The following is a 26,739-nucleotide window of genomic DNA, read 5'->3' as shown; positions in this document are numbered from 1 at the left end:
AGAGAATTTGGTTTACTCTTTACAGATGTAAAATACCCAACATCATATGATGCTCAAAAAAGAGGAAAATCCTTTGTAGGAGTCATATGAAATAAATCAAAGAGAACAAGTTCCAAATTGACATTTGCAAAGTTGGATAGCTAAATGATAAAAAAACAAAACAAAACAAACAAAAAAACCCACCTTTTTTCCAAGATAGCAGAATTATGGGCACACAAGTCATCAGTTTTAGCACACTGGAGAAAATTTCTCAAGAAAAACTTCTTAAACACAGGTCCATTTCTACTGGCCAGGAGAAGGCTGTAAGGTGGTTATCATTTCACACAGAATTCTATTGGGAAAAATATCTCTTATTTAGGGTAGATAATTTGTACAGTATTTCCTGACAAGGATACAAAAAGTAGTAATTAAAAGCTGGTGATAAACTGAATTAGACTGCAAAAAAAGGGAACCTTCCAAATGAACAGTGAAAATTAATAAACACTGAAATAGCTTATCTCAGATGGTAGATTTATAATTATTAAAGAAGAATTACTTTATTTCTCCTGTAAGAATTATGCTTGGATCCAGCTTTCCTGGGGTAGCATTTGGCCTGCTTGAAGAAGGAATCTTTATCCCATTCGCTGTGCTAATACTGCCAGTCTTTGGATAATGAGTTGTTCATTGTACCCAACACGGTCATGACTTTCTAGGTCATTAAGGCAATAATTATAATAAATAATTTAGACAGTCCCCTATATAGAAGAATTAAGTTATTGTCTCTTCTCCCTAATTAATAACTTGTACAAAGGACTCTAGCAAGGATAACCTTTTCCCTAGAACCATAACAGATCGACTACAGCTGGGTCAAGGATACTGAAGCTACTGACCACATTAAATTGCCTAGAGCATTCCTTCAGTTGATGTTTCTGCTCATACATGAACAAGTAAGATGATGGAGAGGATTTTTTTCAGTGCTCCTTTCCAACTTGCTTTTCTTCTCCTATATTAGAATAGTAGTGCTTTGAAAAGAAGTACCACCAGTACTCTTCAGGCTCCTTCAGATCCTAAGTCTTGATAACTTATTAGCACCACTAACAACATCCCGTCATCTCATTATGGATTGCCACTACTAATTCTGTAGTAGTACACTTTTATTAACTTACTGGAGCCAGGTTTGTCACAAAATGAACAGTTCTCATCTGTTAGCTGAAATATTCTTGACAAACAGGATTCTTCCTGCAACTAAACCAAGGCAAAGACATCTATAGTTATAAAGCCAGGCAAAGAGGCAGTTTCAACACCCAAGCACCCAAACGGACACGTGAAAGCTCTCTGAGGACACTTAAATGGGTACTCAGACTTGACCCTGGCAGTCACTTCCACTTACTTACACTCCATATTTTCACTGTTGGTAAATTAGGCACTTAAATTTGGATGCTGAGCCTTGAAGTTATTTCTTCCCTTTCCCTCACCCTCCTCCTAGGTCTGCTGAAAATTGCTTGGTTTGTTCTGAAAAACATTCCTAAAAACAGAGATACTCCTTTTTGATAGCTGTACAGAATAGACCAATGTTTCAAACCCTGTGTCAAAGCACATATCAACGAATGGGCCTTCTGCCCTTCTTGGCTGTCACGGGAATAAACATCTTTTAAGGGCAGGTTTGACTCAATGATTTTGTGACATCAGGACACAATCACAGCTAGAAATGCCATGCTGATTTATATCACTGAGAAAGCTGACTCTCAGTGTGAAACTATAAACAACTTCTAATTCATTAATTTTTTTGGTATGATTAGCAGCAATTTGACTTGTTATAGTCCACCTCTCAATAAGAAAATATGACTTCTGAAAGAAGAATCTCATTTGCAACAGATGTGGGGAAGTCAGCTCATTGTGCAACACTATGACCTTGCAAATTATTCTTTGTTCCTAGAGACATGCACTACGGTTGCAATGAAAATCAAAACGCTAAAATCAGAAAAACAAGAGTCTGTTATTGCCTCTAGCGGTGAATGCTGATGAATTATCAGTTATGCTCTGCTGCTATGTCTCACCATTTCATATGAAGGCATCTGTGGCAGAAAGATTTAAACATCATTCCCGATGACAGTATTCAGATTTGTCCTGTTCTCCTTGTGTAATGTAAGTTGCTACTACACTAGCAGTTGTAACAGGCATTACGCAGTCCTAAACAAGTACATTCAGTATCACGTTGGTCACCACAGGAAAAACAAAAAAACAAAAAAACAGATGCATCAACAGAGGACTCAGCAGTCTACTGTGATCCTTTATGTCTTTGTACTGTGAAGATGAGGTGGAAGACAAGGCAATACATAATACTATTTTTCTAGAATACAGATACAAAATTAAGCATCTAAAGCCATAAGTCTTCTAATCAAATTAGACATTTTTTACACATAAAAGTTAGAGGAAAACAGCACGTTCCTCCATGCATTCAGATTTTTTAAATCCTTTGTGAGGCATTTTTTTTGTTTGCTTTTTTGTTTGTTTGTTTATTTTTAAGAGAAAAATTTCAAGGGCACAAACACATTGGGTAGTAGACAAATATTTTAAATATTCTCATTGTGGTAAATACCAGACACTTCATTTAGTTCTAAAAATACATCAATAATGACAAATTATTTTATTTTTTTTAATTAATTTAAAACAATTGTATAATTCCAGTCACTAAGGTAGCATCACAAGCATCTGAATACATGGCAATATCATGCAAGTGCAAAATTGCTTCATTTTATCAAAAACTTAGTGGCAGTCAAATAAAATATACCAGATTCCTAGATACTGCATTCAATCAGTCTGCTTCACTGGGAAGTTTACATTTGTTATTTAGTAGAAATAGAGCAGATTTTTATTGTGATCCAACCACTGAAATATCTGTAACTATATTTAAGCAGGTGACATTTCAAGATTCTTGCAAGGTGCGTTCTTGCCTGCAACAATTTTTTTTCCTATGTTTTTGTACCTTCATCATGAGAAACTCCAAGTTTTAGTCCAGAGGAAGATGTCCAGCTGTGCTTGAGCCCATTAGCCAAAATGTTAACACTAAATCTGTTCCATTAGTGCATTCAGCTTCACTCTACAAGAGAGGCATCAAGAGAGCCTCTTTAGCCTGGATCACCATGCTTACCTGGAAGCAGCTTATCTGCAGGCTCATAGTGCACATCTTTTGGGTGCAGTCTGCCACCACCAGACTGAAAGAAGGCTGTAGAATCAACTTCTTTCAGTGTTTGAACATGTCACTGTAATCTTTTTTTTTTTCTTTTTTTTTTTTTTCCAGATGATTTTAGTTTGCACAGTAACATGGCTTTGTATTTCCAAAGTGAGTATGTAATCCCAGAGAAAATTTAAGGTTACAAGTACATAAAAATAGCAATGCTAGAGATAATGAGGGTGATGTCATATAGCAGTACTATAGCACAAAGCATTCAGACAAGTTACAGTCTAGCATTATCTACTTTGTTGCAGTTTTGATTTAACAAGGGGACTCCACCAAGAAATGGCTTTCTTGTAAGAACCATGTGATAGCAACAGATGAGGGTTGATTAGATCACAGCTTTAATTATCAGATAATAACATGAAGGTTATCAGTTCTTTCCCATTCACTATTCCTTGCTTAAGAGAATCTGTCAGTCTCGTCGACATGTCATGCTCCAGCTGAGATCACATGGCCACATCATAAAAGACTTTTTTTTTTTTAAATAAAAAAAAAAAAACATCTGAACCAAACCCACAACATTCAGAACCTTGGAAAATGACAGGTACAGAGAAACCCTAGAACTGGAAAGAAAGCACACATCAGAAAGAGTCTTGTGAAAGCACATTTCTCAAGCAAAGAGAGTGTTCCACACAGCTTCCCACACACTATCTAAAACAAATATATACAAACCCAGTTTAGGAGAATACTGTCAAAGCTCAGCATGGTTATGATGCAACAGGAAATAAAAACAGAAACTCCTGCAGAAATGGAAACTGTCAACTCTCTTGGTTTCTCTTTAGTATTGTCTCTCACAAACTGCTTTGGTTTGTAAAGAATTACACCAAATTAACTACTCAGCAGCCTCTGCTCAGCCCTATTACTACTGAGGCTCAAAACCTTCTCTCCAAGATAATAAACCATTGGGCTGATCCTTACATGACAAGCTAGGAGCCACTAGGCCCAAAGGCAGCCAAACTCTTGCAGCAGCCTGCACTGTTGTTTGATTGCCCTAATCTCAGGCAGAGCACTAAAGAAGTCCCAGACATTGCCAAAATGAAAAACTTGTGTGACTTCTGCGTGGGTCAGCCACAGTTGGGATTAAGGTTGACAGGAGGTAGAAAGTTTGAGCTGCACTGGGCTGGAAAGCGGCTGCTCAAAGAAAGCATAACATGCAACAAGCACCTAGCTGAGAGAAACTTTGCTCTGGGAGGCAACTGAGGGGGCCTCTGTGGGGCTTGGCCAAAAGCAAGGGGTAGGCCCGAGAGGGGCTGCCAAAGTGGGCCTGTAGGGAGAGCTCTAAATGGAGAAATTTCACACCTGAGCAGCACTGAGGGGGCCCTCGTCTAAGTGTTGGGGTAAAACAGCCAGCTTTATTTCAATGCAATGGTAAAGCTTCAGCAGAGGGGCAAAAACTTACTGGAATCATGCTCTGTCAGCTCTGCTGGCATGAACTATAAACCCAAATATATAGTGTAAGGTAGGTATTCACAGGACCATGACAGTGTTTACCGTGCTTTAGCTTCAGTATTACAACTCAAGACTTACATTGGTCTTCTCCATATCCAATGCTAAGCAGAGATTGAAAAGAAAGTAACTAGCACGTAGAATTAACTGTAATCATTTTCTGTGTTAAAGCTAGTTACTCCCCTGATTTCAGAAGTCATATGCAACACTGGTTTTAATGGCTTTATGTCCCATTCATATCAATAGCTCCCAGAAGAATAAAAAAGACTATACAAAATTACAATTCTAAAAACTGTACCTGTACTTCATTCAGATGGAAAGATAAACTTTTATGACAGCTGTTCTTCATTCCATCATTAAAGGCAGCCTATTGCAATAGACACTGTCATTGTAATATAATTTTTCTTACATACATTTTCTTCCTGTACACAGAAAGGAAAAAAGAAGAAAGGAACTTAAAATATTTATTTTAATTGATCTGAGATATAATTCCAGAAACATCCATACCTATTACTGCTAGAATTAAGATAAGCAAGAAAAAAGTAAAAAGTGCTATTGTCATAATTTGCTTCTCCAAAGCAAATTTGAAACTTTTTTTGAAATATTTCTAAAAAAGGCAATTTAGAATCATAAGCAAATTTTAGGAGTAGTTAGGTTTTTTGCATTTTGTACAGTTACAGTTTTGACTGGGATTTCCCTGCTCTTAGAATATCATTAGTCTACATTTTCTGACAAAAGTAAATTGAGGTATGACTGCAACAGTATGGAAGATATAACTAACATTTACAAAAGTCAAATGTTATCGTATGTTAAAAATATTTTGTGTTTATTAACCTATGCATGAAAAGAGAATGTAGAAGTACACTGCAGGAGAGTTTAAATCTGGTATAAATTGTCAACAGCGAGAAAACAGTTGACATTTGTTCTTCAGCTGAACCCTAAGGCTGTGGATATGGTAGCACATCCAATATGCAACATCACATCAAGTCCTCAGCACCTTCTAAAGCTCAGGCATAACAGATTGCTTTCAGAGTTGATTGTCTGAAGAACAACTGAATTTTCTTATTCATAACATCTCTCTAGAGCAAGACTTCGTATCCAGTCTTGTATTATTTACCTAGTAAATCTATTTTCTTTATGGTAGGGTAAAGCAAGAAACAGATGATTCTCCTATTTAGAGATCTGATTTTATCCTTTAATGAACATTCATGAAGACCTTGTACATTCATTTTCAGGTTAAAAAAGAATAACACCTCACTTATAGAGATGCACTCTAGAGTGGTAGACCTCAACAGACAGCAAGTCTACAGCAAAGATGGAAACAGAACAATTCTTCCATTAACTCCCCAAATTTACTGTAATAGCAAGAACCTGTTTTACCCCCCCTTCCCTTTTCCTCTTTGAGTGTAACATTATGAATAATTAGGCAGCCACCAATTTTTTTGATAACATTGTGACTATAAATCTTTTATTTAGCAATTGGAAATTGTTTTCCTGGAGGCTTCTGCCTTCAATATTTTTGGGGCTTATCATCCCTTCATAATGACTCATCCAGCAGTTTCTGTTAATAACACCTAATTTATTCACACAAAGCTTATCTAAGGAACACTAGCTGCCCCTAGCTGTATGGAGTAGCAGCACAATATTAAATCACTTACATATGATCAATTACATACAAAATTTCCAACACTGTATAATATATAAAACAATACAGGTTAACATTTTTACAGCAGCAGACCTTTCTTAGTGGAATTCTACAAAGCATATTTCTTTTTAACCAAGAGATTGCAATGGAGCATTGGAGCCCTTGAGAACTATCAGGCAAGTCACAGTCAATTATTTCAGTTTATGGGAAAAACTACTATGGAATAACTTTTTTAATTATTTTGTTTATGGCTTTTTGCTAAAGCATAGTAGGCATTTGGTATTGTGTGTGCTTACTGTAGCCCATAGCTTCAAACTCTCCCTTGGTTTTCCTAGCAGATGAAAAATTATTCCCGCAATTATAGACAAAAATTTGTGTTTATTCTAAATATGATTCAGGACTGAAATAGACATCTACGTAGGAACTTGGGCTTTCACCTTTCAAGGGTACCTGGACATACAGCATGTGTGGCAAGAGTTTGCATGTATAAAACTTGACACCAGATTTTATACATTCTTAAAAACAGTGGTGTGGCGTTTGGCTTGTTTTTAAGATCTTTCTGCTTGTCCCTCACTCTTACGTATCTAAAGTTAGGTGAAGCATGGAAATATAGACTTTTTTTCTGTTAAATCATTTATCCAGGAAGGAAAGTAGTTTGTGACTTTTCATTAATGATTACAAAAGACATCAAATAAAGATGCAGGCAGAGGATCAGAAAAGACACCTGAATAACACAAGATGCAGGCAAACAGATTCAACAAAGTAACACATACAAATCTTGGACACATTTTTATATTCAACACTAATCATTTATCTTCTGCTCATTCCCACATACCATTACTAGGATGACTCTGATCTGCACTGATAATGCCCTTAACACGCCAGAGTTGCGAGCCCTCTCATTCCTGCACTTAAGAGAGTAAAAGAACACAATAAAACTGACAAGCGAGGAAATAAAGTAGAGAGCAGCATCAAACTTTTTAAGTGCTCCTTAAAGCATATCATGTTTGTAATTTACAGGTAAGAAATATTTGCTTTCCTCTACAGGAGGATAATCAGTAAAATGAAAATGCAACATCTAAGGCACGAGGTAAAGCAATGCCCATAGCAGACTCACCAAATAGGTGCACTCGTAGCTTGAGGATCAACCACCTTGAGGATCACCTGAACAGAAGAAAAGAGCACTTGTCTGATTGTGCTTTTTCTGGTTTGTATGTGTCTGGGTGTACTCAACCCTTCATGAAATGCATCTTGACAATAATATCAAACTTCACATTTGAACTGATGGTTTGTAGCAATATGCAATAAAACTTCAGGCAAATCTGAAGACAGTATTTTTACTGCAATAAGGTGCATAAATCTTTGGTTTAGATTACTCATTAAAAACGAGCTACTGTAGCTCAAATTCCCTCTTATGACAGTTTGGCACAGAAAGTGATTAGCCGCTTCAATCACCCTCTACCTACAACAGTAAGTTTTCACCTTATAGAAATAAATTTTTTGCAACAACCTGAGCTAAGGCAGTCAGTTCAAAACACCAAAACGTTAGTTGTCCTCCATCCAGATGTTCAGCTGTGGATAAAGGATTAAGGGATTTTTTATTATTATTATTATTATTATTTTTTTAATCTATTCTTTGGTCATGTTCATTTTAACCATTTAATTTTGATATTTGGCAACCCTCCTTTTCTTACTCCAATTGCTCACAAAACAGCTAAGGGAATCTGACAGTTACCAGGAACTCCTAGATAGTGTCTGTAGAACGTAAAACATACAGCTGATCAGATTTAAAAAAAAAAAAAAAAAAAAAAAAAAAAAGATCTATCCCTCTTTGTATTGCATTTGGTTCCAAGAGAGCAGGAAAAGGCACAGATGAATTTGAAATAGACAAGGAAGCATGCAGAGGATGCAGCTCCCAGTAGACCAAAGGTAGTCGCAGCAATCTTCTGGAGCCTTGAACCACTGGTGTCTGAAAGGAGCTGCTGCAGCAGGATTCAGGGACTGATTTCAACAAAAGCCCAGGAAAGGGCAGAATCCATCTCCAACCTAATTATAGATGGAGCACCGATCCCAGAGTGTTCAAGACAGGAGGAATATAGACAGTCCTAAACTCAGCTCAGGAGCCCTGGGGATGGTCACTGGAAGACTAAGCAGAAAACAGAGAAGAATGGAGCAGGGAAAAAACCACAGAGCACAGCTCTGAGCTTCTCAGGTTAAAGCTCATTGTGGGTGTTTACATCCCATAGCATTTGCTCAGACTTGGATCACTTTCCATTAATGGATCAAACTTCACACAATCACCACCCTTGCACAAATTTACACTTAAGAGACATTAAAGCAACTTTTAATACTTTTTTTTTTTCTCTACACTTTAAAAGTTTCATAGAAACTCCATCTTTCATGTGGTCCACACAATGGTGTATGCTCTATAATGAGCCTATGAAAGGCCAAGTCTCATTCAAAAACTGAAGATGCTGAGTTAAAACTTTTTAGATAAAGAGATGCACTTTAGGTAGTGAAGTTCTTTTCATAGAAATAATTTCTAAGAGAAATTCCCCATTCTACATCTGTAATTTACCCTTTATAAGAAGAATTAGTCAGCAATATTCCAGATTTTTTTTTCAAGTTCTCGTCTTTGTTGCATGGAAAGGTTCACTTTTGGTAAGAAGCTGAGTAGCTTAGGGTGGCAGTTCCTATTTATGAATGGCTCTGGACTCAGATCAGATTCTTTGAAAAGAAGCTGCTTGAGAGGTTTGTTCTCTGCCCCAATCTTAAATCAAGTCTTGCTACAAAATGGTAATGTTATTAAAGGTTTCCAAGGGAAGGGAAAAAAAAAAAAAAAAAAAAAAAAAAAAAAAAAAAAAAAGATTCCATCATGAGTAGTTTGATCACTTCACAGACAGTCTACTATATGGGTTTAAAAAAGCAAAGCACTTTTTGAGGAAGGTGAAAACTCAGCATCAGAATAGGAAAATTTAAGTAAAAAAAATATATATATGAGTCATCATGCTAGAAACTGGTCAAACACAAAAAGTACATCTCAAAGATACACTCTCTTACAAACTGAGAAATAGTTCAAACACTAGAGCTTAAGCGGAACAAGATCTTTAGGGAGGGTTAATAAGTTTTGTTCAAATTCACAGCTTCTGAAGCCAACAGAGTGTCTCCCAGAACTTAATTTTGAGATTATCCCGCAGTGAAGTGCTGTGAAGTGGCATTTCTCCTCATTCCAGTTCACAGGTTCAATGGATACTAACTAGTGGAAAATACAGAGCATACAGAAGTAGCATCAATGTCACTGTGCATGCCATCCAAGCAGAATGAAAGAGCTTTGAACCTGCAAATCCTCTTGAAAACACTTGGCTGAGTTTTGTCTCAGGAAGAAAACTATAGATGAACAGAGCTTTGTTTAGGTGAAGATTTTTCACATTGTTTTTATTGTGAAGACATTCTAATTCACCCAATATATTTACATTAGTGTGACAAGACGCATTACTATTAAATACTTGTTCTCATTTAAACTTGTTTACTTGCCTAAAATACTGATAACTAGGGTTCTCGTTTTTGTCTTTTACTGCCTACCACTTAAAAGATATGAAAAGAATTTGTCAGACTAAACATTTTATACTGACAATTTGGAAGTAATAGTAAAGGGAGTAGGCATTTCATGTATCTTTTCAGACATAAACTGACTTTGTATCAGTAAAAGTGGAGAAAGACTGCAAAGAATTGAGAAAAAAAAAAAAAAAAAACTAGGACAGAGGCCTGCATTGAAGTATAGCTTCAGCACCCTTATGGGAGAAGATGATGTCCTGTAGAGAGTTTGAAGATAATCACAAGGACCAAACAAATGAACAGGCCAGAAAATAAACTTTTTTTTTTTTTTTTTAATAAAGGTTTAAAGGCTGAGACACTGATTTTGTTCTACATAAAAACAAAAAAACTCCATAGTTTTTTCACATAAAATTAAGGGGAACTAGCCAAGAGCAATCCCTACATTTTTGATTAATGCAGCCAACACTACCGGGTCCTTTGTGATGAAATAGGTTCCTCTAGAAACTCTCCAGTATTTTCTATTTTGAATTCACTTCGATTGCTCTCACAATGCCACAATACCATCATGCAGCATCTTTAATACTTTTAGCTTCACATTGTTACCAAAAATATGACATAATTTGAAAGGACCAGTACTGGTTTCCTGAAAACAGGAACTTAGTAGCTTAAAAATAAAATAAATACAAACTCTTATCTAATGTCTCAGTTAGAGCCAGTGGAGATTTAGACTGGATATCAAGAAGAATTTCTTCACAAAGAGGATGGTCAAGCAGTGGAATGGGCTGCCCAGGGAAATGGTGGAGGAATTTAAGAGATGTGTGGACATGGTACTAAAGGATGTGGTTTAGTGATAGGACTTTTCAGGTTGACGATCTTGAAGGTCTTTTCCAACCTGTATGATTCTGTAGTTGAACTTCTTAAAGACGAGAAAAAGACATAAATACAACATATTGGTCCCCTCCCCCAGCACTCCTCTGCCTGCTTGTATTGAAGCATAAAATACATTATGACAGAAGCTAGCCCTCTTCTTCTATCTCTTGACCAAGAGTTATATAGGTTACTAAGGTTAAATGTATCATGAATTAAAGATTTGAAGGTATTCACATCTTCCTTGCATATAGATTTCCTCATAACCTGTCTTGAGTTTAAGTGAACAATTTGTTATACTTTGGTATTAAAGATTGTCTGAAAACAAAGAGAAGCTTCCTTATGAGTGAAATATAGCAAATATGGTTTAAAAACTATGTTCTGCAGAAATTTCCTTTTTCAATATAAGAGCTGTTTTTCCACCTATCTGCCATACCAGTTAATGTTATTCATATGCCAAAAAGAACATACCATTAGTGTTTCATCAGCAATTGCTGTAGAGCCAATCTCAACAAGTCAATTTCACCTGCAGTAAAACCTGGCTGACTTTAAGTCAGTTATGGCCAACGTCAATGTAGTTTCACAAGGATAAATCTGATACATTATCTCTATTCTGCAAATAGTATTTCTTTACAGAGATTGAAATGCAGCTGCACAGAACCAGAGGTAGTTTACTATCTTAAAAAAAAAATGTCCAAGTAGACAAATATTTTAGTTAATGGACAAACATTAATTGAGAAATAAATTAGTCATGATACATTTGCAATCAACCTGCATGCATAAAACATTGGGAATATTTTGAGTAATCTATACAAGCTATGTTTAATACCTCACTTGTTCCAATTAAAAGAATCTACCATGAAAAGGGAAGAGCAAGAAAATACCGTTCTTGTGCGCACTAATATTTAGTGCTCTGCTACATCCTCCATTTTTTACAGTTCTGCGTAGCCACAATCTCTTGAAATATCTGCTGTAGTCTTTTTGTTTTATAAGTACATTTCTGAAGCCAACACAAAATAAAGCAGATTATTTTATTTTTCTTTTTAAATAAGGACTGCACCTTATAAACTGGTCCCACAAATTCAGCTTATCTTCCATAATCAGATAAAAGAAGAAATGCTAACACTTCAGCCTCATCTTTTATTTTACTACATGAGTAATTTTCAAGAATTTGAGAATATTTAATATTAACCACATGAACCATGCTATTATAAGCCTGATTATCGATAATATGTATATATGATATCCATCTAGAGAGAAGGCTTGGGGTTAATGTCAGTTGTATCATTTTAAAGGATATTAGTTTACATTTTAAAGGTCTGACTCACAATTTTAGTTCTATTTTCACTAAAACAGAAGTGACATCTGTTTGGATGCTCCCCCACTTTCTGAGGGAAGTATTACCATATCCTTAAGATATCAGTGTTCAGCTGAGCTGGATGCAGACCACTTAGTTATGCCTTTGAATACTGTAATTACACCTCTCACTACAAATGTAGACACAGATATGAAATACACACAATGAACATGCTCCCTACACAGCTTGCCTCCAGGTTTTGTCTCTCTAGGAAGTATTTTGGTTTATTCTCTTTCTAATTGCAACTCAAAACTACTCATCTTGCAATTCTTACACAAAGGTTGAACATAATGTAATTTTATACCTGCTGCAGGCAATCCCATGTATCCAACAGTTAATATGTTCAGCCATCCAGAAAGATTTCAGCCTTATCTAGACGACTTCAGTCCCCTTCACCATAACAGAGATGCACATACTTTTATTATATGAACCAACCCAGAGAACACAATGACATTTGTGACTCTGTGCAATATTTAAAGTCAAGCAATATGTGTAGCAAATAACATGCAGCATATGGGTTTTCTTGAGTAGTGGTCAACATGAGATTGCACTTTTAGAAAATATTATTTCTTAATAATTACTGGGAGGTGGGGAAGAGAAGGGTGTTTGCTCTGTTGACATTTCTTCCACTCAAACTTTAAACCTTTGCCATGAGCACTATGATGACATTCATTGCATTCAAACATGGAAACAAAAGTTATGAGTATGGGCATCTGTCTTTGAGGAGACGTGTAATTTTCGTGTTGGTCATAATCACTACCCTATCACTTATAAAATGTACTTCTGTGGGCTTTTTGTACAACCAAGACTTATTTTTTTTGTTAGTGGATATACCTACATGAATACACACTGGTTTTGGTTTATGTTCAAGTCCACAAACACCTTTTATGCACACAAGTGCAAAGTTCTTTTCACCATTCCTGGTAATAAAAAGATGCAAATCTCCTGATCACCACACCTCCATTTTCAAACTGAATAAGAAAGGGATTATCCTAGTTAACAAATGAACAAGCAATTGGCAGCATATTTCAATGCCAAATAATTTAGCAGGTCTGCAGCAGAAGTAACAGGACATCTCCTCTCACTGTATCCTTTGCTCTAGCCATGGAAAAACAAGCTGCAAAAAATTACCTGATTGCTCTCAGAAATTCATTAACTTCTTGAGCACCTCTTATCTTTACACTATGAAAACACTGGCAGTGCAACTGAACTTTATGAACTGAAGAAAAATGATGACCTAGTTCCAAAAAGCATGTAAGCACCAGAACCTGAAATTGGTCTGAGAGCTGTCTTCCCTGTACCTGTAAAACACTCTAAGTATCATTTCATTGCCCATTTACTTTTTCCTTTATCAAGCCAACTGCCATTTTCTGTATACCCTGTTTTCCAGAATCAATAAAGATGATTTTCCATCTGCTGCAGTGGTCCTCTGAGACATGGGAGGTGAGTATGCATAAACTCCTGTCTGACTGAAGGAGAAGGAATTCCTCTCTTGCTATGGAAAACAAAAATGCACAGCCACAAACAAAGCCCAGAAGCCAATGCTTTTGCAGGCTCTTAGCAGTAAACCCAGTTACCTCCAATCTCTACAACATCAGTTTTGTTCTTGGAATTCATTAAGTAATCAATTAATAAGAAACTGATAAGAATTTAGTAAGAAATACAGGGGAAACACAAGGATGATATTTCAAGAATATTTTAGAATATTTTAAAATTCAAAGATTTAGATTTTAAAATTCAAAATCCTGCCAATAAATTAATAGCACCATAATTTTAAGGAAAAGTTATCCATTAGAAATAAAGAAGAAGCAAACATGGTTGGTTTGCTTAATTTTTCTGCCTTTTTTCTTACAAGTTTCCTTTTTGATGAATCCTTGGTTAAAATCAATTCACTGTGTAAAGACAGACAAATGGATCAACAGCAGTGATTACGGGGAATGCTGATCTGACTAACATGTTATTAACCCACAGATTTATTAGTCTGATTTGGGAGTCTATCTACTTCTCTCAGAGTGAACAGTTTAATTACCAGTCCAGGTCTGCCTGTTCCTTTCCTTATTTTTATTTTTCTTTTTAAAGCAATGCTGCCCCCATCTGGGAGTACAACCTGGAATCTATTACTGTTCACAGCACTTACTCTATCCTGCCTGAAGCATATTAATTGCATTTACAAGTTAATAAAAATGTATCTTCCAGTGTAACGCACTTGCAAAATGTTACTAATGGATTTTAATTCAAAATTCATAGAGAAGGACTTCAACTCAGTGATCTGAAAACCAAAATCGTTCTTACTGGATACACAGATACTGATTAAATGCAAGGTAAACATATTTTGGGATGAGTAACTGATATGCAATGCTAATTATTTTAATCCAAATTTTTCTGAGAGGTTTTCAATACTTTTATATAAGATAATATCATAAACAGGTAAAACAAACTAATTACACTTGATAATATATATATTAAGTAAATGTATAATCAGTATAAAGATACAATAAATTTGTTGATATTGTTTATTATACATATTCACATGATACACCAAATACAATGAATGTATCAGTCAAGTTATTACTGGTCTACAAAGCTGAGCGTGTGCAGGTACAAGGAAATTAAATCATTTCCCCCCCCCCCAGCAAATATGATTTTATCAATTAAATCATACTTCAAAATACAAATTGTAACATCACATGTGAACCTACATGCTTATCCCTGTTTATCCCCTTTTTCCCCCCAGAAGGGGGGGGGGAAGAATCCCAGGCTGGAGTTTTTAAATGTTCTCTGTCCTAAAATCACACTGAAGGTCTGTTATGTTGCACCTCAAATGTTGTCAGCCAGCAGATAAAATTTCTGAGGAATGTAGTACAGGAGAACAAATCCAACTCAGTCTTCACTGACTGTATCAGCTCAAGCTCTTCAGCACCCACACACTCCTCTACCAAAACCATGAACACAAACTTTTCCCTGCACTGAAGTTCTGTTAAGCACACTGTAACATGAGGGGAGCTGTCAGAGAGCTGATCATACTCATCTTCTGCTGCAGGAGGACAGATGCTGCCCCAAGACACGAGCAGGCAAACCTTGGGCTGCTCTCATATGCCACCTGGGCACAAGACTTGCACGTTGCCTGAGCAGTGCAGATGTGTCACATACTGAGCAACCCATCCCGCTGGCTGCTGTGGGAAGAGCAAACATTTAGTTCTACATGCATGAACAGAGCACACAATCTGACTGAGGTCCGTATCTGTCCTGTGGCTATTCATGTTCAAAGAAGCATAACCACCATACGTATTAAGTTGCAAGGCAGTGAGTACTCATCGGCGCATTGTTTAACGCAAGTCATTTATCAGCCAAATAAATCTAACCACGTGCAGTTTGTGATTTCAAGGACTGTGGGAGGGTTACCACAGGAAAGGCAGTACAGAAAAGGAAGAGACGAGGCAGGACACCAAAGCTGTCTCTTGTGAAGCACATATAGTGCTCTTTTCTCACTTGCATAAAAGACCTAAATTGTTACTGCCACAGTCCAGACTCTCTCAATTTTTTTAGATTAGAAAAATATTCCTTTACACTGCTACCTCAAGTAGCCATCCAGATTTTGATGCTATCCTTTTTCTAAAGTGTGTATACCTTTTTCTAAAGTGTGAAGAACATTTCCTACATTAGACATGTATGTGACACCTCTCTTCTGATACAGTGAGCCCTAACAATTAAAGCTTAGCCTGAGAACAGTTTATCCAAACTTGTAGCAATACACGCAAATAAAACTTTTCTATGTTAAAAAAGTCAAGATTAGCACAATGCTGTATCATGAATATTTTGTACAGTGACTAAACTATTGTTAGAACAGATTTCTTTTGGGCCTTGTGAAAAACTAGCTTTTTAATTGCAGTATGAGTTCATTTATTGTTACATTCTACAATCTACATAAAGTTTATGGCTTTTTTTCTAAAACTATGATAAATATTTGGTACTGCATTATAAAATAGCAAACAAATGATAATTTTACCTTCTGCTCTGTATTGCTATAATTACTTCCCTTAGGAGCACAACCCAGCCTTTTGTCACTTTGATAGCACTGTTATTCTCAAACAGAAGCAGCAGAACAACTAAAGGAGATGGATGAATACGTAAAGAGCTTTTAATCACAGGCATGAACATACCTAAAGCAGCAGTGTCATTCTTCTTCCAAATAAGGTGTCTATGGCTCCACATCAGACATTTTAAATTTTCTAAACTACTGAGTAAGAAAATACGAATTCTGGCTCTGTTTTAAACAAAAAAAAATAAACAAACTAGAAATGCAAGCACCAAAGAACCAGCAGTTATGCACTAATCAAACTGTGATAAGCAGTCAGCCATTATATAGAGTGTATTTATGCTCTGCCATTGTCACTGTGGGGTTAAAATAACTGTAAAATATAGGTTACATATAATAGAATCAATGTCTTCTCTTCTTACTATTTCTTCTATCCCATTCCTGTACAATGACCATTACTGCCTACCTTTACTACTTAACTCTGCTTTGAAGGGGAGGGATTGTATACTGCAGGAACACTAGATATCAATTCCACTTTGTTAGCAAAGGAATTACTCCCACCTTTACCTCTCCCCCCCCCCCCCTTAGAGATGCTTGAGATCACCAAAAACAATAGTGAAAAACTGCAGGAAAAAGAAATATCAAAAATAAATCCACCTTACATATTTCGAGTGTATGATACCAAGAATATTCGTAACTTAATCTCAGTCTTCTTTAATCAAAGGGTCATTTCCTGTACAAGACTAAAGAGCATAGCACAATATGTAACATCATTATGCAGTGTTTGGGAAAGAAAGATTCATTTGCAGGGAGATTATAAAAGATAGTGCTGGAAACATGCTACATTTTTTCCACTGTGTGAAAAAATTTGTCTTCTTACACTATTTGAATTCTTTATGTTATACAAATTATTTTTGTATGTAACCATAGATTCTAAATAAGAAGAATAATAAAGGTTTGAAAACACAACTTAATGAATAAGTAAAACAGTTAAATATCATAACGCAATATCTGAGAAGACTGCACATTAATCTAAATAGGAACTTTGATGTTACAGATCTACAAGACCAAGATTTGCCATTTCCTGGTGTCTGAGCGCTTAACTGAGCAAATATAACACTACTTTAAAGCCAGCCTTGCAGATTACATATTAATGAGCTGAGACCTGATTTAAATAGTATTTCACCCTTCCAAATAAAATTTGGTTCACTATTGACTTCTTGCTTTAATACAATATAATTACTACTTAGAGGAGGGTCTGGTAGATAACATCACTTTTTGTTTGAAGTCCATAGCAATACTGCCACTGATTTCTATGGACAGTATTGCATCTTGAATATGACAATTTTATTTTATTTTTTTAACAATTGTTAACAAATCAAAAGTCATCTGAAGAAGACTCTGAGTACTATCATTAAATATAATTAAATCAACTAAATTGATCTCAATCAATAAATTAAATATAATTAAATCAACTAATCTCATGAAAGGCAAAAATACTAGCAATTAGAACCTCAGAATACTGATATTCTGTAACCTTTTGGGAGAGGTCAGAGGGGGGCAGCCTTTGGCATTCTGGTTGCTGCTCTAGTTCAGCTTCCTAGAAGACAAGCATTTATAGTTAATTACCAACCTCAATCATATTTGCATATCATTTTTCCTAAAACATCCTTTCAAGCACTACTTTCGAGATGAAATTCAGTTTTATTTTCAGCTTGAACTGAGTACTATCAACTGTAACATGCACTCATAAGATATGTATTTTTATGACATTTCTGATTTCATAGATCACTGACTTAGAAGCATGATCAAAGGATATGACTCGACCATTGCTACTGAAAACAAGCTATCAGCTAATATGAATCAGCTGTAAGGAAACACTCCAATATCTGTCACATCCATTGTCCCAAAGTGAGTGAACCATCATCTTGCATTCTTTTACCCTGGAGATACTAGTTCTGTTGCATTCATGGCTGCACAACAGGATCATGCATCCAGAGGCTCAAATACAGTTAGATCAAGTCCTTGAGGTTTCTACCCTCTAAAATCATCATTTCTTACATTTTCTCCCCCAAATGTTGGAATGTTCTATTAACATTTCTTCACAGAACTTCTCACAGAATAAAACATTGCTTCAGCATGTAAAAACACTAAGGGAAATAGCCACAGAACCTAAAGATGCTTCCTCTACAAAACCAATTTATCATAGTTCAGAATTTGTGGGAAAATTCCAGTTTTCTTGCTCTGCCACCACAATGGGATGGAAAATTCCAAAATTCCTTTTGACAAGTCAGGATTTTGTTTTCAAAAATCCAGAAATAATAATGGTAGAAATATGAGAAGCTTTATATCCTTGTGTGGATTTTTAATGTGTCTTGATGTAGATTATTTCAAATACGAAGTTGATAATGAGATGCTCCTCATCAGAATGTGAAAAACTGGCACAGAAAAGCTGTAAAGGAGAAGGTTAAACTTCAGCAGAGTTAAATGAGTTTGTATTTGTGGGATTCTGCATTTGTGTATACTGGCTCTGACAAAGAACATTTGATAAGCCTGGTTCAGAACTTTGGTATGAATTTATCATGCTAGTGGATGAAGGAAACAAAGGTATAAAATTCAAGATCCCTTGGCTTCTCCTCATGCACTAGGACAAATTTGATTCCAAAGTGGAGACCTTGAAATGTTTGCACTGAGCAACTGAAAATGCATCCTAAACTGCACAGCTTCAAAATTCACTCCAATAGATTTGCTTCATTTTTGTTCTTAAGTGGAGCAACTCACAGACCAAATTAACCTGAGGTGAGAAAAGCCTTCTGGTCCTGTCCATGGAACTGTCATGGTAATTAACAATACTGAAGAGAGGACTAACCACAAGGAGGAAAGTGATTTCACATCTGTCTCTTGATCATTTGCTTTCATCTATCCTGTTTATAGGAGCAGAAACAGTCAGCTGATTTAGAACCAGCAGATACAGCAAGGAGTATAGTTTGGGGGTTTTGTTTTGTTTTTAAGAAAGAAAAAAAAAAAGTATGGAAGAAGAATTGTGGCATTTAACATCTTACATTTTAAAAGCTTTTCATTACTGTACATCCAAGAAAAAATACAGATGAGAAAAGAATGTATCCAATTAGCGCTGCAATATTAGATGGTAGCCTACAAACAACATCCTGCACTTCTTTAGCTGAAGGTACCAAGGAAAATCCTGAGAATGAGCTTGTAGCTATGATTTTTGTATATCTTTATTGGGTACATAAAAGAAAATTGCTTAAACAAAAGGCAACACATGAGAGGCAGAAACGTATCTCCATCTGTCAGGGTCTAACTCTAATCTAGTTCTCATCATTCCCTTCTTGTAAAGAAAAAGATATGTTCCTAAAACAACATGCAAATCAAAGTTATCACATAGTCAGTGACAGCACCGTCCATACCAAAGGATGTAGCTTGGCAGTTCTGGTCTATGCTGTTTTGCTCAGCTCTTCATATTGGTGCTATTTGTTTCCTCCACAATTAATGCTCTTTTGGGCTGCTGAAATTCCAAATATACCTCTGTAATATCTCCAGTTGTGAAACTAACATGTCCTAATCTATCTGGTGACCTCAGATTCGGTTAAGTACCTCATAAAGGTAATTAAATCCAAGAAAAACTAGCATCTCCTGCCTATGTTGTTATACATCTAGACAATTATATACACTGTCTTGTAGCTACAAAAGTTTTAGGTCATGTCAACATGAATTGTAGCATACAATCTGGTTGTGATTTCTTCTATTTTAAGAAGAGTGACCACGCAACCAAGTACCTTGTTCTGTTTTCTAAGCAGAGTTTCAGCTGACAATACCACATGCTAGAACAGTCCCTGGATGGCCTGTACTTCGGTTTGGCAATTCGTAAGGATCAAACTTATCTGTACTTAGTACACTTAATATTTAATAGAAAATTTATGCAGCAAACTACATGTTCAGGAGTGGCAATCTGACATCTTATTTCAGGACTGTGGAAATAATACCCATATGAATGATCACATGGTAATTATTTTACAGGATACACAAATACTTCAGTTTCAGACCAAGGCCCTTAAATTTCTTTAAGTACGTTAACATGCATAACATTCTTTTTCATATACTGAATGATGTCCAATATTAATTTTAACATTTGCTTAATAGCATCACTTACGTCCTTTCAGGGAATCTGGCCTTCGCTAGATTGTTTCTATATTTTCACAGTTTGGTTTTTTTTTTTTTCCTCTACAGTTTATTTTATCTACAGCAGTTCCTGTTATTCTATGATAGCATGTCTGATGATATGATAGTTTTATTTCCTGGCATATTTTCAGCCCTAGAATATGTAATTTCATTTCCTTAAGCAATCCCGTCTAGTTTACAGGCATATTTAGTAAGCACATTCCCCCGCTGTGCAAGCTGAGACACAAACACCTGTGTACATTCAATGTGACTAGGTTGTATATCCTTTATTGGAACTTTACTTACAGTGTACTGGTTTCTGCATGACTGGGCAAATTTATAAGCATGTAAGATTCATTTGTCTTGAAGGTGATAATGTAGTCACTAGATAGAACTGTCTATAGAAAACTTCTCACAATTACTTTCCTCTGCTGCAAAAAAATACATTTTGTTTCTTCTCACATATTTTCCATTTTTACTTCCAGACTTCAGCACACCTGAACTCACTTCTCACAACCACTTTTCCAGAAACTGGGCAGATTAAGACAGAGTTTTGTTTCATGATTTGTGAAATTTTCCTCCTTTTTTTTTTTTTTTTCTTATATAAACTTAATTTGATTATATTCTAAACTGCCCCTTAGATTCAAGGCTAACCTTGCCCTCTATTTTGTCCAGTTTTAGTCTGATCTCATTCTCTGCAGCAGACAACTTCTCACTGAAGTTTCCACAGCCAGTCAGGATATTCTGGCAAATTTTTTGATTTTTTTTTTTTTTTTTTAACCACAGTCCTCCATTATAATAGTTTTACAATAGAGTTGTCACCAGTTTCAAAACCTGCTTAAGTCTCAAATCTTTCAAAACATTTCTAAAGTTTATTGATCTTGTTTCGCTTTGAAATCTCTCAAAAATTCTTTCCACAAAGCGTACTACCATTCCTCTTCCTTTAGCCCACTTTGATAACTGGATTACATGTCACTTATTAAATACATGCATTTCTGTAACTTCACTGATTTACAAGAAAACTTTTATCCTTGATCCTGCCCAAATTGTCTGCAATGGTTCTTGAGTGATTAAGACTGTCCAAAGTTTGTTATTCAATTGCCTTTCCCATCTACCACTCTATTTCTACTTCCAGCCTTGATAATGATTAAAGAAAATTCCAAGCCAGAACTAATACCAAAGACAAGCCTTTATTCTGCCTATAGGAAACTTAACACTCAGAAAGAAAACCAGAAGTAGTATCTTTAGCCATGCATCTGATGTGCTTCTCTAAGGTTACTGCCTAGGAGTTGCTCACAAGAAAAAAAAAAATGAAAAAAAGTAATGTCACTTTTTTTGCTGACTTTTCATTCTAAGAAGGGATGTTGCACAGTGAAGTCCATTTTACACAATGCTTTTCAACAAACGGTTGCAGCTTTACGGCACAGAGCTGCATTTCAAATGTAGGTCAACAGAAGGTAAGACTGCATAAAAGGATCATTGCTAAGAAATGAAAGCCAACCAGATATTATTCATTAGGATTTTTGAATTTTAGGTAACTGTAAATACAACGCAAAATTATAGAAAATGATGAAAGGAGCATTGAAAGGTTGTGGACTTTCAGCAATAGAATTGCTTATACAGGAGTGTTTCATCATGGAAATATCCACTCTAAAATGCGTAGATAGCTACTTTCTTAATCCTCCTTAATAGTCCACTGTCATTCAGACATCGTTTTTTGCTGATCTCAAAGAGCTTTGTTCATCCAATTAAACAACACCAGAGAAAAGACAGTATGCTCTGCCTCTGAAATACAAAAATCTTTTCAGAAATATGAAAAATGTCCTTTTCACCAGTAAAAATTTCAAAATGAGAATTCTCATCAGCTTCACCTAAAATGCCCTGAAATGGAGCCCTGCTGAAAGAAACCCAGTGCTTCCTCACTTTCTAAGCACAGAATCTTTTTTCTTTTTTTTTTTTTTTTTTTTTTTTTTTTTAAGTATTAAAAGTTAAATGCTTGAAGGGATAGTATGTTCCATATCTCTAAAACAGTGAAATTACTCTGATATATTCCTGGATGCCCACGCATTTCACTGCTACCAAGGACACACAGCTAAGCAAACACTGCTAACGGTCAATGACTAACAACATTGGTTTATATTCAAGGATCACTTGAGGCTCACGGAGTAACTCCAAGCCTCATTATGAACCAGCTATTTATGTGTTAAAAGAAGGCCACAGTACCTTCCTCCCAGATTGTTTTTTTTGTCCAGGTAAAGCTTATAATCAAAGTACAACCTCTTATTATGTACCTACAACAGTAGAAAGTTTAAAAAGAACATGGATTTTCTACCTCTAAAGTACAAAGCAAATAAATATATTGACCAATTTAAGCATGTTCTATTATTTAACTTCTCTTCTTTGTTGTATTACATCACCTATACTAATGCACTGTTAGGTATAACATAGCTAAGTCAGAACACTATTAGGTATAATGTAGCTAAGCCAGAAAATAGTATTGGCAGGGCTTTATAGGGTTGTGGCCTAGATATTCCCTATCCTAATCCAGGATCAAGAAAGCCTGAACTAATCTGAGATGTATGAAATGCATGTCTAACCTCTTTTTACATCCCTTGATTGAGGGTCCAGAACTTCCCCAGACAGTCTATCCATTTGCTTCAAGCCTAAAACCAGAAAACTCACCCTGTTGTCTAACAACGTGTCTAATTCTCCTTACTGCAGCATCAGTCACAATGAGGAAAAAGAGTGCAACGTTAAATGATAAAGTGGATGAAGTTCTGAGTGCTTGGCTTAGAATTTCTCACTTAAGTCAAAATGAAAAGTCCTTTCAATGTAGTTTAAGGGCCTTTAGTCGCTGCATCCAAGTCATACACACAACCAGCTTCAGCATGCAATACTGCAGCAGATTTGTAGACTGCTTATATATTTAACAGCCTGCACTTACCTGACCAAAATAAAACTGAACCAACCAAACAAAAACCAGGTCATGAAGAGAATTTACTCCTGAGAACCTATAAGAGAAATCACTACAATTGTTGAATGGTAATACAAATTCAAGGTCCGGAGAGACTTTCCTCTGAGTTGAGCTATGACCTTCAACACATCGATCAAATTGAAAATAGGTTGTGAAAAAAAATTATTCACTTTCAATTTTTTTTTTTTTTTTTTACTGGGGAAGCTCAGAATCAGAAGGAATCCACTCAGACTTCAAACACTGCTAGACAGATGCAGCAAGAGACATCTTGTCAGTGTTCCTGGAAAGTAGAGTGCTGTCAGCTGCAAGGGGTTTTAACTTGTGAGGAGAAAAAAACATGCAATCAAATTCAGCAGGTGTTTATTGGTTCCCTTAAGGAATAACTAAATTTAAGTCACACCATGGACAGTGAAAACTGGCAGTCCAAAAAGAACTTGAGATATAGAATTTTAGTTAAAGAATTGAGATACAGTCAGAATTCAGATTCTGCCTTGAAAAAGTAACTAACCTTGATTTTGACAGTTCTACAACTGCTTTATACTAAAGTCAGTGAAATTCTGCTGGCAACAGACATCTGTGTACTTAGTTGTTGTACAGTTTTGAGTATGTTGTTGTTTTTTTTAAGCAGAATCAGATTTACCACCATTTCCACCTCAGTTCTTGTATGGGCTATATGACAACTGGGCTTACCAGGTGTGAAAGTAAAAATCCCACAACTGTGGATCTAGCAGCTTTAATCCACATGAAGCCAAAAATCAAATTGTAATTAGTGAAATAGCTTAAGAAATCATGTTCCCATACTATGTTTCTGATCCTGTGAAATTTCATAGCAAAGCTACCATAGACTTTAAAGCAAACAGTTAAATTTAGCATCCTCAGACCTTTTTCCAACTCATTTCTCGAGGGCTGGGTCTCAAAATGAGCAAAAAAATTGATGTGTTTTTCAGCCATGTTTACTCAACTGAATGAGCTCAATATGACTGAAAAGTTCAGTTTAGGAGCTGGCTATGAAATCTAAAGCCATGATAACTGACCAATTTAAAGATATGTTATTCACATTAAGTTAATTTAACTGAGCAAACAAGATTGAAAGACACCTATTTGCTTATGAACACATACCCTAACTATTTTAGCAGTGGCACATCATATTGATTTGCTAGCAGAAAAAGTAACAGAAACATTGCGTGCAAAGCTATGACTTATATACTGTATCCAGAAAACTAGGCTTTTATAGAGCCATACATTTTCTATCAGCATTTCACAATTCACAGCAAAATGCAAGCTGTGATAAAGAAGGGAGTCTATGGACTATTTATGATTTTGGTTTGAAACTGTATTCCCTGCACTTTTAAAACTACAAATACTACTTCAGTCACAAATGTTGTGGACTGTCTTTTCTATTTCCACTTTTAATCGGGAATTTGAAGGTTCAGAAAACAGTGAATAAGTAATATAATAACATACAAATAAGTAATATTGTAAAATTAGTTGTAATACACCCCAGCAGGTAACTTAGACTCAGTGTTGTTCTATTTACTTTCAAATACCCTGCAATTTTAGCAGAAAAGCTACCTGACTCAGATAAAGCAAATATAAGGAGAGAAAAAAAAGAAAAAAAAAAAAAAACACACTAGGAAATATTCTGGGTAATTCAGAATGAAAAAAAAAAAAGTGAAGAATCAAAGCATACAGAGACTTCTATCATTTGTCAGGATCTACATGTATCTTCTACCAACTGTACTTGTTCAGGGTATCTTTTTGCAAAAAGTAATCACAAATAGTTATGTTCAATTTTCTCTAGTCCACCAAGTAGTACATAAAATAGCAAGCAAAAGCTCTGGAAAGCTCTGGAGAACAGCCTGCTTTAGAAACAGAGACACTGAAGCATCAGCACTGGTCCTAGAAGCCTGAGCAGTTATACATGTATATGACACTCCATTTCCTTACTGATGTAGGAGACAAAATGCCTCCTACAAGAAGCTTACAACGTGGACATTCAAGTTCAAGACTGGTAAATACCTTGTGTGGGGAAAAAAAAAAAAAAAAAAAATAGACCAGTTCACTTAAAGATTTTGAACTTAAAGTTTAGGTGGAAAAGACAAAACTCATGAAAAATCATAGAAAATAGTCTCTTCTTTATTTCTAAGACTGACATTGAAGGACACATGTTTGGAAGGAAAATGTTTTAGAAAAATCTGGCTCATTAAGAAGTAAAGGGAAGCAACTCTTTTCCCTAGTGTCAAGAAACACCATGGTCAGGGCACACAGTGAGATCTGAACCACGTAAGGCTTTATCTGTGACTTTGCTCTTGACATTTGTGCACTAATGCCAAGGCACTTACTTCATCTATCAATTCTTATTTATAATTCAAACTACTCAATAATCTTGTACAGTGAAGTTTCAGGCCCTATATTACAATAAGGAACTTTCAACAGTGGAAGAGTTAGACCATGAGATAAACGTGGGTTGGTGTTTAGAGGGCACAAAAGACAGAAAGGAAAGCATACCTCATTCAGAAACCCATATGTCATTCCACTGCACTCAAAACAGTGAGCAGGAGAATTATTTAAATAAGTCATTTCTGCATTAAAAAAATAAAATAATAATGAAAATTCTTTGTTCAGAATCCCAGAATGGTTGAGGTTGGCAGGAAGCTCAGGAGGCCATCTGGTCCAACCCCTGCTCAAGCAGGGCCACCCAGAGCAGGCTGCCCGGGACTGTGTCCAGGCAACTTCTGAAGATCAAGGAGGAGACCCCACAGCCTCTCTGGACAGCCCACACAATAAATACGTGCTTCCTGATGTTTAGATGGAACCTCGTGTGTTCCAGTTTGTGCCCTCTGCCTCTTGTCCTAGCACTGACCACCACTTGAAATAGCCTGGCTACACCTTTATTATACCCTCCCTTCAGGTGTTTATAGACATTGCTGGGATCCCCTCTGGGCCTCCTCCCCAGGCTGAACATGCCCAGCTTTCAGCCTCTCCTCACAGGAGAGCTGCTGCAGTCCCTTGATCATCTTGGTCACCTTCCCCTGCACTCTTCACAGCACGTCCATGTCTCTCTCCTTCTGGAAGACCCAGTACTGGACAAAGTACTCCAGGTGAAGCCTCACAGGTTATGAAGAGAATGGAAGGACCACCTCTCTTGACCTGCTGGTGATACTTCACCTAATGCAAGGAAGAACACAATTAGCCTTTTTAGGGGCAAGGGCACATTGATGACTCATCTTCAAATTGGTGTCTAACAGGCCTGCCTTGCTTCACAATATATTTCTAGACTTGTCATTTTTATGTGGGCTTTTGTACAAGGATGCATTTCATTGTGTTTTGTTAGAATGACAAGACAATGCTGCAATTACTCCAGTTTTATCAGTGCTTGTTGTGTTAACTGCTCTGATATATTAGCAGATCCTACCAGACATACCTTGAGATTACTTGTTATACATCTAACAAAAAAATGTGT

At 36.1% G+C, this 26,739-nt stretch overlaps 1 protein-coding gene across 21 annotated transcripts in view; it reads right to left on the bottom strand.

Annotated features, from left to right (window-relative positions):
- The window catches only part of LOC311435590 (uncharacterized protein), a 124,080-nt gene that overhangs the window by 51,892 nt on the left and 45,449 nt on the right, over positions 1-26,739 (bottom strand). For 5 of the 21 annotated variants that reach the window (XM_084516770.1, XM_084516771.1, XM_084516773.1 and 2 more), the window contains exons 3-4: positions 7,819-7,880; positions 7,426-7,472 (exon numbers count right to left, since the gene is read on the bottom strand). The exons of 1 other annotated variant lie outside the window; for it this stretch is intronic. In XM_084516770.1, coding sequence (XP_084372896.1) covers positions 7,426-7,472; positions 7,819-7,880 — 109 coding nt within the window. Of the gene's footprint in view, positions 1-183; positions 332-1,145; positions 1,225-1,369; positions 1,505-2,965; positions 3,781-4,961; positions 5,086-7,143; positions 7,214-7,425; positions 7,473-7,818; positions 7,881-25,921; positions 26,445-26,739 lie in introns of those variants that run through there. 15 more of the 21 variants (XR_014692238.1, XR_014692242.1, XR_014692229.1 and 12 more) reach the window with 14 other exon arrangements.

This window comes from Aythya ferina (genome assembly GCF_964211825.1).
Source record: "Aythya ferina genome assembly, chromosome: 4".
NCBI lineage: Eukaryota > Metazoa > Chordata > Aves > Anseriformes > Anatidae > Aythya > Aythya ferina.
Note: the sequence above shows the minus strand (reverse complement) of the source record. Positions and strands in the feature narration are given on the sequence as shown.